Here is a 13178-nt window from a genome sequence, read left to right as displayed (position 1 = left end):
TTTGAGGTTTGTATCTCTTTACATATTAAAGAGTACACCCAATTAGTTCCACACAATAATGTAAAGATATTCTAAACTGATTATGCAAAAAAAACAACACTGGTATCGGATCGGGATCGGTATCGGCCGATACTGAGATTTCCGATATCGGAATCGGATCGGAAGGGAAAAAGTGGTATTGGTGCATCCCTAATTATAAGTGAACCAAACTATTGAGCATCTACATCTGAGATGCTGTTCATGAGTAGCGCTCAAATATTGCAAACTGCGTAAAGGTTAAAAATAGCCGCGAGTGAATCACCCAGGGCTGCGTGTGTGTGTCAAAAGAGCAACACCACTCACTAACGTGCTAGCACTGCGCATGCATACTATATTACTATAAAATATAAAATACTATTTACTTATTAAACACAGCCTCATTAAACACATTTTCAAGTGGCTTTGAATAAAATGCACGAGTCATATGAACAACTTTAATAGTGTTTTTATGGATCTTTTATGTCATTTTTGGAGCTTGACAGTAACGAACATGACTAACACACAGTACTAGATTTGGATCGGGCTTGTCAGACTGATACCCGATCCATTTAAAACGTCAATATCGGAACCGATACCGATCCAGGAATCGGATTGGTGCATCCCTATGGTTGATGAACCTTTTCATCTGCACAGCTCATTGAGGCAAGGTGCTTTCAAAAAGTTCTTAAACAGAGGCCCGCGATGCTCAGACACAGCCATAGGCAAACTCTACCATCTCCACCAATTCCAGAGGAAGTGAAAGGAAAACTTAACAAAGCCCAGATACAGCAAAGGTCATGACAAACCACCCACATTCAATATAACTATTCAGTGTTGACAACATAACCATAAATAACATTGATTTTTATAGTATACCACATGTAGGATATACTAATGACAAACATGATGTAGGCAACACATCTCTAAATACTGTATATTAGCAAATGTAAAGTGCCGCTCAGAATTCCATATTCAAAATATCAGATTTAAAAATTTATTTAAACATGGAAATCAAAGTTTTCAGATTTTGAAAATATAAATAAAATAAAATGAAAAATAAATGTTTACAATTTCCATGTTACTAATCAAATGAGCAAATCTGTGACATTGACCATGTTAACTCCTTTAAACAAAAGGTCAGATTCCCTTGCTTCCACTGAAGCACACAAGATGCTCTTTGGAACATTTTCAAATCATGCTATAACATGGATCATCAACTTGCTCGAGTGCATACTGTCATTATATGGACATACAAAATACTAAAACATTTTGGTTTTTCAATGTAACTTTTCACTCAAATTGTAATGCTGATAATATAAATTGAAATTTAAAAAAGTATATTAAATTACAAAAATACAAAATAAAATGCAGATTTTCACAAGTGGACTTTTGAATGACAAATGTTAAAAAGAAATACCCCAAAAGAACAAATTACATCTCATGCTAAAGCTAAATTAATGTTTTGATAAGGCTTCTTTGTACAACCCACAAAAGTGTCACAAACAGAACTGAGTATCTCGCAAACAAAACCAACTGCACTGCATATGAATTAAATCTAACCGTGATCTTAGCTGGATTAACACATAGGCTTCATCTGTGCATGCCCACACCAACAGAAAGCAAAATCAGTTCACCAGCAAATTGGCCTACTATTAATCTCACCACAGACACTTTGCCCGTTTCCTGTACATTAACATAAACACCACAAACAGTATCTTAATAATTTCCCTAAGAAACCACATCACTGCATGTCATCCATGCATGAGTTTAACTGATCTACCGCTGTTGTCAACCCTAAAGGCAGTATGTGGGTGTCACCTATTTACTTATGAAACCTCAAGCAATATCACGGGTCAGCTGGGCTTTATTGACTTTTGTGTTTGTCAGAGTTTCCATTGAACACTGAATCAGTTACAAAACAAGCTACTGAAAGGCATGCTGTAATCAAACAATCTGCCACTGTTAACAGTTAACACTGACAAGACATGTTCACAAATTTTCAGGTGCGATTTGAGTTACTGATCTTGAATTCAGTCATTCAGCTTTGTAAACCAGGAAACCTACCTGTCCGTTCAATGTAGTCGACACACTTCTCAATAAACAAAGGAATGGGCCTATCAGGAGACACCAAGTTCTGAAGAGGTACCCCAAAATAGTTACTCTCCCAATTTCTTCGTGTTGGTGGATACAATGGCTTTATAGTCTTTGTTGATTTTGTCTGTTAAGAAACAAAGACATTTTACTCAATAGAATAACTACAATGTATATTGAGATATCAACAATAATATGTCTTTGTGTCTGATGTAAGCATTTCATATAGGAGAACGTTGGACGTTATACTACACGAGTACTAGATAAGTAAAGTTTATAAGTACTTGAAATAAGTAGCTAACCTTTTTGGGTTCCTTGGTCTTTGGTGCTTTCTTTTTCTTCATTTTCTTATCATCCTGCTCTGGGTCTGATGTGATGGCTGGATTGTCTATTCCTCCTTTCCAAGGATCCACTGGCGAAAGAAGAGGGTCCTCTTCACTTCCTCGATTGCCCCTTCCTTTTTTCTTTTTCTGCGTTGCAGGCCCTGACTCATCATCACTGACATCCGAATGCACTCGTCTATGATAAGCTTTTGTCTTGCTAAAGAGTATCTTGGACCGATGTTTGTACTTAGAAGGCCGTCTACCACCCTGAGACTTCAACACGGAGTCAAAGCCATTCTCCTCATCGCCATGCAGAGCAAGTCCACCAAATGAGTTGCGGGTCTTCCCAGATCTACTGTGTGCATCTTCAGGTACAGCATATATATCATCATTAAAGCCTTTTGATTTGAGAGTGTCCGCCGGCTCTGCATAGTTGTCAGATGCTTCAAGGTCATCGCCGTGAACCATCATTGGAGCACGTGCCCATCTAGAGCTCTTCATTCCAGCCTCAATGGTCCTCAGAAGGTTAGGATCCAGCTTCTTTACATTGGGCTTGGGCAGCACGTTGGGTTTGGGTTTTACTGGGGGAGGCACTTTGTGGTTACGCTCATAATCGCCAACGGGTGTGCTGTGAACCGGGTACTCGTTTCCTTCGAGGTCGATTCTGTACTTTCGTTCACTAGGGTTGGGCAGCAGCAGAACTTCGTCCCCTATTGGGCTGTAAGGTGGTGGTCCCTCCCCATCGTCCTCAGAGTCAGGGTAGTACTGGTAGGCAGGTGAATGACAGTGAGGTGATTGAGGGAAGACATCTTCACCGATGCCTGTTCCGTCCCTACTGTTATCAAACATGAAGAAGCTTTCGATGTTGCTCTTCTTCTCAAGAACCTCATTGAAAAAAGGTGTGAAAACTTCCGTCTGCCTATGATACTGAGACAAGGAGTAGAGTGCTGTAAATTTAGCTGTAATTTCCGTGGCAATGTGCTCCCCTTCAGTCATGAGCTCTTTTATCGCCTCGTTCTCGAAGAAGTCTGCTTGACTGTCCGTAATGGCCACCAGTTGAACTGGAATGACATCCTGGACCTCGGCCAGGAATGCCCTCAGCATAGCCATGGAAGACTTTCGTTTTGCTGAGTAAACGAGTATGTACCCATGCACCAATTCGTCTTTTCTGATTCCAATGGAGGAGTGGTATGAGAGCACGGTGACCTGTATGCGTCTACGGCTGTCGCCGATGATTTTGTCAAGGATTAACGTGTTGCATTGACCATGCTGGCCGGCACTGCAGGAATGTGAGTCCAGAAAAGGAGAAAGAATGAGATCCACACTGAACGGATCTCCACACATGGCACACATGACTATCCGCAAATCAGTCTCTGACAAATCCTTAATGGAGGGCATCGGGCACATCACATCGAAATTGTGCTTCAATCCTTCTAACACTGCTCTGAGGGCCTGTTTAATCTGAGACTCATTAAACTTTCGTGGAAAAGTGCTGGAGGGAATATCTATAAATGTACACTGTAGCTTATTTGCAAGCTGTTGGCCCTGATGCCTTAAAATAGGCATGTTTTTGCAAACATTGTCTCGCTGATTTGCTAGAATGAGAATGAATGGCACTGGCTGGCTATACCTATCCCTTCTGCTCTGGGCAATCTCGGCTCGGATCCGGTTTACACGGTCACCAATGTAATTAAGTGACTCTATAGAGCTGAAGACACAAAAGAACCCATGGGGCTTGAAAGTCGATAGCCAGGAATGGTTCAAAAGCATGCCAGAATTGACATCCACAGGCAAAAGGTCTAATTCATAGATTTTCCCGTCCAGGGTGTATTCATCATCAGTGGACTGAGCTCGGATTTCATTCGCAAGTTCCTGCGCCAGGCCTTCTCTGCCCACGAGACACAGGTTCACTTTATCAATGTTGGCACTGTTGTAGTAGATATTTGTGCGACCGTGATCCAACTGAACGAGCCTATTTGCGAGGACTTGCTCAACTTTTAGATCAACACAGGCCGTGCCACTGAGGCATGTTTCTTTTGTGGGGTGATAGACAAATCCAATGTGTTTCAGTAAAAGAGACTCCCTGTCGGTGGTGAGCTTTTGAAGGGCTCTGTATCTAGGCTCCTCGTTAAGTACAGCATGAATCTCACTCATTTTGTCACAGCTTGGGGTCGCATTCAAATCCAGGTCATAGAACAGCTCTGCATGCTCAAATAGCATTTCCTGAAACTCCTCTTTGGCCCTTTCAACTATTTCCTGCTGATGCCGACTATAAACATCTCTGCGATCTGATTCAATGATGTATTTGTACGCTTCATCCTCCATGACAAAACACATGACCTCTTCCCATGGTTGTCCGGGGCTAATAAAATGCACTCGCTCCAGCGTCTTCTTGAATTTCTCCTTCATCTCAAACCGCTTCTTCTCCGATATCAAATGCTGTACGTGGTTTTGATAAATCCTCTCTCCTTCCATGGTTTTGAGGATATCAAACGGCACTCTTCTGTCATCGGTTTTATCAAGGTGGTCTGTTTCATACCACGGTGTTTGTTCTAACTCAATGAAGCAGTACTGAAACTCAGGCCTGCTCTTCATAAGGTTCTGAGCCTCTGTCCAACTCAGGGTCTCAATTTCCTCCAGGTTGTTAAGCAACTTATTAAGAATTTTTGGCAGACTGGTAAAATAATCCTCCCTCCGCCTTTTGATATGCTCTTGTCTTAGCTGTTCTGTGTGCTTCGAAAAGGTGTTTCTAGCCTTTCTGGTGCCTTCTAAATTGATGTACTCTTCATAGTCTGGGTGGTTTTTCAATTTATTGCTCACAATTTTCCAGTTTGTGTGATAATCTCGGACAGTTTGAACAATGAGTTTTTCAAACTTGTCTGAGACTGAAGCTACTAAATGTCTCTGGGCTTTGTAAGCTTCCAAGTAAGAGATGATTTTGGGTTTACCTCGAGTTTTGTCCATCTGCTGTGTAAGAGCATTGAAACAGAGGTCCACATTAACAGATGCTCGAGCCGATGTCTCGACAAGCATAAGATTCTTTTTTCCTGCAACAAATGTCTGGACCTCCCTTAAGTATTGCTCAACACACTCGTCACATTTCGTTGCAGCAATGATGATGGGCTTTTTCGCCTTGGATATTTGAGAATAAAGGTTGTGGACAAATTTCATTTGGTCATCGAATTTTCTGTTGCATCCTTTGCTTACATCTATACACAATACAAAGCCATCAATATTGAGCTTGCCATCAGGCATCTGTTTCTGATCAAAATCCTGTTCTAAACCAAGCTGGTCTGTGCAAATGTACATCAGTTTCTCAGCAGACTGAAGCTTCGTATTTGAAGCCCGTTTCGTGTAAGGCTGTAAGTTTGTGCTCCGATGAGGCAAGAAGGTCTGGTCATCGATAAATTCGGTCTGTTCAATGATCTGAATTCTACACTCAAGGCCATCGTCCCCTCGATGTAACACCTCACCCCAGTATAAGAAGTGATCATTATTCACTACACGCCCTCCAAAGTCAATTGTGCTTAACACAGAAGTGTGCTCCAAGTAGTAGCAGTCCGCACTGGGGCGTACATATCTGTTGCATAGGCAGGATTTACCTACGCCGCAGTTGCCCTTCTCTTTCTCAGTGCCTGAGAGCCCGACAACACTGACAGCATATGTCGGACGGGGCTCCTTATTCTTGGCCATTATATTGCCCCTTTCATTGCTTGTTACGCAAAGCAAAGTATGCCAGCAAGGCAAACATGCACTTCCATTGGCTAGTGCAGGTGCATTTCCATGTCTCTCTTTGAATGAGATGCTGTATCTTTAATATGGATCATTTGTCCTGGTTGACTGCTCTTTCCTCTCCAGTCACCTTCCTACAACACAAAAATGCAAATTATAAATGAGATAAAGCTTTATGTTTCCAAAAGCCATGCACATTATCACAAAATTAATCTTTTGGCAAACAGCAGTGGATAAATGTGTTGACAAATGATACTCGGGCACAATCACAACATGAACTAGTACAATCAAACATTATGTTGACTAAAATAACAAGTGACAGAAGTGTATCCATCACTTACTGGTTGCACTTTTGAAACTGAAAATGTAAGATAATAACAGAAATGTTTACTATTGTAATACTACTGCAAAGGCACAATCCTGCAGTAAACTTGCATTTGAATTCCCGACTCCAAGTACAAAGTCTGGAAACATTATCACCGCTGCTTTTCATTCACCTGCTTACCCGGTACCAAACTATTCCAAAATTTTATGATCCATGTATTAGTGATGTGTTTCAGTCAAATGCATGCCATGTCTCAATGTGCAGGAACAGCAATAATCTGATTTATTGGGCATGTTCTACTAGCTCATGCATTAGTTTCATCATAATATAAGTGGTAAGAAGGCTTAATCCTGTGACACAGGCACATTCAATATATGCATATACTCTATTATTTTCTGAAAATACTCTTGCAGCGTTTGCAATATATAATGCAGAGCATGCATTATATATATATATATATATAAAATGCATGCTCTGCATGTCTTCTGTGACATGAGAACATGTACTGTTAAGTAAGCTGCTTCTGTCAGTATTAAAACAGAAGGTAACAGTTGACTAATTAACGAAGGATGTAAACAAAATATTTTTTTTAAATGTCATACTTGGCTCAAAGACGCATAACTATGACCACTTTTGAGAGAGTAATATAAGCTTTTCTTTAATGTACAAGCTCGACAAGCCTCATCGTTTATAAAAGATCCTAAATGGTGCTGACAATGTCATACATAACGATCGCGTTTATTGGACACCAACGACTAGACCTCACAATCGTTAAAATCACTGAAACACAGGACATCCTAGTCAAGACGCGTTTCTTTATGACGGCGGATGTTGACAGCTGTGCCTAGCTGTATTTCTCTAGCGTGCATCTATGCAGGGAGGGAATGTAAAGCAGACAGGATCTGCTGAAGGTGAAGATCATCACCTTGCTGGAATTCGGACCAGCACGCGAGCTGCGCTATAGGCCGTTTCACACGGGACGCGGCAAGCGCGAGTGTCTAGTTAATTTTCAATGAGAGGCACGCACGCGAAAGCGGCAAACCGCAGGCGGCGCGCAAGCGGTGCTCGTACACCCAAAATCCTGCCGCTTTCACGTGATAAAAATATTCTATCTTTTTCTGAGCGGCCAATAAGCCAATAAGTGTATGCTTTATTCACAGCCAATCCTAAAAAAATTTAACTGAACTGGTATAACTTCTATATTAACTATATAAACAGTTAAAGAAACCATGTGAGCCCAGTTTAAAATCTGTTTTGTCCAACTACATCTAAAGTGTTACCAGGGCACTTCTCAAACAGATGAGGTAAAATATTTGCAGAATATTTCTCTCACATACATTGCAAGTGTACTGCTGCTGTTATTGGTGTGCGTGCGTGTGTAGGTGACTTCGCTAGTTCTTGTTGACTGTAACTATGGCAACAGCCGCCCCTGAAATCGCGACACTAGCACCGCCTTGACTGCACAAAACGCTTCCTCTACTAGAGAAAGCGGCAGCCGCGCGGCGATTCCACCGATTACCGCGTCCCAAACGGCCTTTACTGAGAGTCGCGAGCCAAACTGCGATCAGATGCGCGAGCTCGTCACGTCGACTTTTGTTTATTCACAATTATGTCAACGAACTGAATGAGTTTTTTTTAAACTAGCATGAACTGGCAAGAATTTGGTATAATATACTTAAAAAAAAAAAAAAAAAACTTTCAGTACAACAGCATTTTTACAAATTGTAAAAAGTGACTGTGTTACGGTAATGAGAATCATCATTTAATACAATGGGGAAAGTAAAAGTAAAACGTCTGGATGCGTCATGATAAGGAGAATTAGGGGGTACAATGTGCTAAAGTGTCGCGAAATGAATGGTCTTAAACGTAGGCTGCAGTTTCTGTGTGGAAAATATAATTGTATGTTTTCTATGGATTTGGGGGTAAATTATGTTTATGTAATTTTCTAGACAGGTTTCGTGAGAATCACTCCTTTAATTCAATAGCTCAGCCTGCATTCAAATCCCATGAATTGCATTTCACGTGGGAATAATTTGATAACTGCAAATCACACGTGCTTACTTGTCGTGTTAAATAATACGCCGATGCAGATAAGTTTCGTTAGTTTAAATAAAATGGGTTAGATTGTGTGCACCGACACGGGCCTTGCCCCGAACAAGGCATTTGACGCTTCCTTTGCTCGATAGCTTCCCAGTTAGCCAGGGCTAGTTTAGTGTGACACCGATACACCGCATTGTAGACGAAAGAGACACGTCTGTGTAATTGTATAAAGCAACACAACTATTGAAAACACACAGAAATGCATGACCTATTTAACCGATCAGAGCGAATACAGTAAAGTAAATAACAAAAAAGCATGATAGAAAGTCACATACTCCTCCGTGAGCATTCCCCTACCTAACATGGTCGCTCCCGACACCACAGGCAGGAGGTGGCATTCCAACTATTCCCCGTAATTTCCACTGATTAAATCCCCAAACAAATTCCAGTTGTCTTTTTTTAACCCGTGAGTGATTGGAATAATCGGTGAAATCTCCAAAAGGGATTGTTTTCGGTATCTTCTAACAGTAAGGGTGGTATGCGTGTAATCGGAGAGCCATCCCCTCCCCTCTCATTCCAGTCAGTAATGGCGACGGATAGATCCGGCTCTCACTCACTCTCTCTCTCCACTAACTTTTCCATTCCGCTCACCGCGGGGGCACGCTGCGCGCTCACGACTGGCTCCCAGGATCATGCAGGCTAATACTTTCTGTGGATTTTTGATGTCTTAATGCGATTTTATTTATGGTAGGGCAAAATTTCTAATACACGATTAGAAATGCACTGATGTGTATTAACATTGTAATTACACATTTATGTGTTATTTATGTGGTATTGCTCAACATGATGGATAAGGTAATGCAATATGGCATTGGTTTCAGATAATAAGATTTTTCTTCCGTGGATATGCAATTTAATAGACGGGAGAAGATTGGTCAAATGTGTAAAATAATATTAGACAGAAGTTGTTGTTTTTTTTTGGTTTGTTTGTTTTTTTTTGTTTGTTTTTTAAGCAAGTAGCATATTAGCATTAACGTTTTCCTCCTCCGAGATTACTGATACAGTTTTATGTTGTCTTATTTATTTGGACCAGTTCCGTTTATTAATTGGTTATAATAATTAATATCTTATCCCTGTTCTCAGATAGTACCATTTAAAGATCCAGCGTTTTGTAAAATAAGTGGTATATTATTTTAATAATAGTTTATTTTTATATATTTAGTTTTAATTAAAAAAAATATTGTGCTCTCTTATTTAATTTTTTTAAATTCATTATTTCTAAATTTAAAGCTCTGTGGTCCTGGTCTGTTTGGATGAAGGCTCAGCTGTCCCTATGCAACTTCAGTGACAGAAAAAAACCTGTTTACACCATTTTTATCTAATAAGATTTGTCACAGTAAAATTGAAATTTTTTTATTTTTTCTTATTTATGATTTTATATATATATATATATATATATATATATATATATATATATATATATATATATATATATGTGTGTGTGTGTGTGTGTGTGTGTGTGTGTGTGTGTGTGTGTGTGTGTAATTTTTTTTTTTTTTTTCAATCAATTTGGAATGCCCAATTCCCAGTGTGCTTTTAAGTCCTCGTGGTGGCTAGTGATTCGCCTCAATCCGGGTGGCGGAGGACGAATGCCAGTTGCCTCCGCGTCTGAGACCATCAACGCGCGCATCTTATCACGTGGCTTGTTGAGCGCGTTGCCACGGAGACAGCGCGTGTGGAGACTTCACAACATCCACCGCGGCACACACGCTCAACTCACCACGCGCCACACCAAGAACGAACCACATTATAGCGACCACAAGGAGGTTACCCCATGTGACTCTACCCTCCCTACCAACCGGGCCAGTTTGGTTGCTTAGGAGACCTGGCTGGAGTCACTCAGCACACCCTGGGATTCGAACTAGCAAACTAGCGAACTCCAGGGGTGATAATCTTTACTCACTGAGCTGCTTATGTCTTGTGGCAATACTTTTGAAACAGCGAGTATTTTGTCGTTTACAAATTGACCCCTATTCACTTCCATTTGAAGTGTCTCACTGTAACCCATTTGTTTAGTTTTTTTTAAGAAAAGAAGGGACAAGTCGAAATTCATTTTCATGGCAGTCAGCATTATGCCACAATGCTGTTGATTGAGCTGACCTTGTACCTGGAATATTACTCCAATTAAGGTGGGACATACTGTAGCCCACATCGAGGTGTGCTCCAGCCACAGTGCAGCCTCTCTTGTGATTGAAATAACTGTATTTGAGTGACCTTTATTTCTGACTCTCTGTGTTTTGTTAATTTTTCCCTGTTCACCAATGCTATTGTCTTGAGAGAATCAGTTCCCAAGACAACGCCTGTCTGTGGTCAGTGGCGAGCCCCTCCTTTGGCCGAACCGCAGCACAAATGTCAAGTTTCTTGGTGTGTAAATGCAAATGGTCAACCAAACACTACCGGCCACTAGGTTTTTGAAATCATTGTTTTGCTGAACATCTGCTTCACATTATTGCCATGATTGGCCAAGACAGGAAAAAGGAATCTTATTCATAGGTCTATTGTTTGAAACTGCTTATAATCAACAGACCTGTTGCAGTTGTCATTTGAAAGCATAAGCCTGCATAACAAATCAAGAATGCTCAAAAATCAATGGGAAACTCTGATGAAATCAAAATAAGTCATTGGCATTTTTTCTAATTTTAGTTTTCTGCAGGTGAGGTGTGGAGTCGTTTCAGTGCCACAGTATCATTTTGGAGTGCCCCTTTGGAAACCATGACCATTAATTTGACAGTAGTACGACTTTTATCCAGAGCTTCTTTATTTTTCTGTACAAAGGGTCTGAAAGGCTGCAGTGTAAATTTTATCACAGTTACATGATTGTGTCTGTATTTGACATACAGATGTTATTGCCATCAGCCATGTGCACCCATCATTTTCTCTAAGGACATACATATCTTCTTGCAAGCACTATGGACCATAACTCAAAGTGTCTGAACGCCAAAGTAATGATTCCATTGAAACTTTGTTCCAGTAACAAGAAGATGCAATGACCATCTTGTCTTTAAGAATTTTATGTGTTTGTCATTTAATTTATGATAATCAAGCAGTTCAGAATGATCTAAACAGCATCTCTTATCATAGCCCAGAAGACAAATAGTTCCTAGCTTAACCTCTCAAGAGGCCATTGAACATTCCCTAGGCTTTCAACAGCCATGTTCCAATCATGTTCACTTCTCCAACTACATTAGCGAATGAGGCAGTGAGTGTAAGGAGGATATTTGAATTCTGCTAATTTACTGCCACAAATTCCAACATCTCCTTTTGTGTTCCACAGAGGAAAGAAAGTTAAGCAGGTTTGGAAAATGAAAACTGAAAAATATGAAATTTCTCTCATCATATACTCACCCTTATGCCATCCCATTTGTGTACTGTATGACTTTCTTTCAGCTGCTGAACTCAAAAGAAGATTTTTAGAAGAATTTCTCAGCTCTTTAGGTCCATACAATGCAAGTGAATGGGTGCCAAAATTATGACGCTCCAAAAATGACATAAATCAGCATAAAAGTAATCTATACGACTCCAGTGGTTAAATCAATATCTTCACAAGCTATTTGATAGGAGTGGGTGAGAAATCAGATCACTTTTACATTCTTCTTCTTGTGTTTTTGGTGATTCACATTCTTCATGCATACCGCCCACTAATGGGCAGGGAGAAGAATTTCCAAAAAGGATTTAAATATTGATCTGTTTCTCACCTACACCTATCATATAACTTCTGAAAATCTGGATTAAACACTGGAGTTGTATGGATTACTTTTATGATGCCTTTAAGTGCTTTTTGGAGTTTCTAAATTATAGCATCCATTCGCTTGCATTGTGAGGACCTACAGAGCTGAAATATTCTACTAAAAATCATAATTTGTGTTCTGCACAAGAAAGAAAGTCATACACATCTGGGATGGCATGAGGGTGAGTAAATGATGAGGGATTTTTCATTTTTGGGTGAACTATCCCTTTAAACTCTGCTTTATATATATTTATAAATCAGTTTGATTTCAAATGAAGTATTTTTGTTTCCTGCCAGAGAAAGGAGCCGTTTCTAGATCCAGATATCCTAACTGGGATGTTTTTTATTACTGTTATAATTTTTGAAGGGTGTCATGCTATAAATAATAGCTAAACTAATCTATAAAAGAAAAAGAACAGCATTCATTTCTGTAATGTTTGACAGCTTCCACCACACCTTTTAAGGTAGTAGTAATTAATGCTGTTAGTTAATGTGAATTGTGCAAATGTATGGACATCAAAAGCACAGCATAAGGCCTCATATCAGCTCTAACATATGTCTTTCTGTCTGTGCTTCCTTAAATCTCCCCTCTCTCTTTTTTTCATAATGAATTATTTACCTTCCCCCCACCTCCAAATCTCCTTCCAACACCCCTCAGATGTGCCTGGGAGCCTTGCTGAGAAGCATTGATGTCCACACCCTTTGTGTGGATTCTGATTGTGCAAGATAAGGCTAGCCATTGTTACATGGATTTACTGTCATTAACATCTGTTGGGTTAAATAGTTGAGAGCTAAGGTATATGTTCAAAACAGGAAGGGTATTCCCCCAAGTTCATTTTCGATAAATACTTGCTCAAGTACT

General features: G+C 40.1%; 1 protein-coding gene across 1 annotated transcript in view; it reads right to left on the bottom strand.

Annotated features, from left to right (window-relative positions):
- arhgap5 (Rho GTPase activating protein 5) overlaps positions 1-9090 on the bottom strand; it is a 70665-nt gene extending 61575 nt beyond the window's left edge. The window contains exons 1-3 of the mRNA XM_051646088.1: positions 8887-9090; positions 2412-6298; positions 2083-2236 (exon numbers count right to left, since the gene is read on the bottom strand). Coding sequence (XP_051502048.1) covers positions 2083-2236; positions 2412-6125 — 3868 coding nt within the window. The 5' untranslated portion in view covers positions 6126-6298; positions 8887-9090. The remainder of the gene's footprint in view (positions 1-2082; positions 2237-2411; positions 6299-8886) is intronic.
- Between the last annotated feature and the right edge of the window lie 4088 nt (positions 9091-13178).

The sequence above is a fragment of the Myxocyprinus asiaticus genome, chromosome 20 (genome assembly GCF_019703515.2).
Source record: "Myxocyprinus asiaticus isolate MX2 ecotype Aquarium Trade chromosome 20, UBuf_Myxa_2, whole genome shotgun sequence".
In the NCBI taxonomy this organism is placed as follows: domain Eukaryota; kingdom Metazoa; phylum Chordata; class Actinopteri; order Cypriniformes; family Catostomidae; genus Myxocyprinus; species Myxocyprinus asiaticus.
The sequence above is the reverse complement of the archived record's forward strand: the minus strand, read 5'-3'. Positions and strand labels throughout refer to the sequence as shown.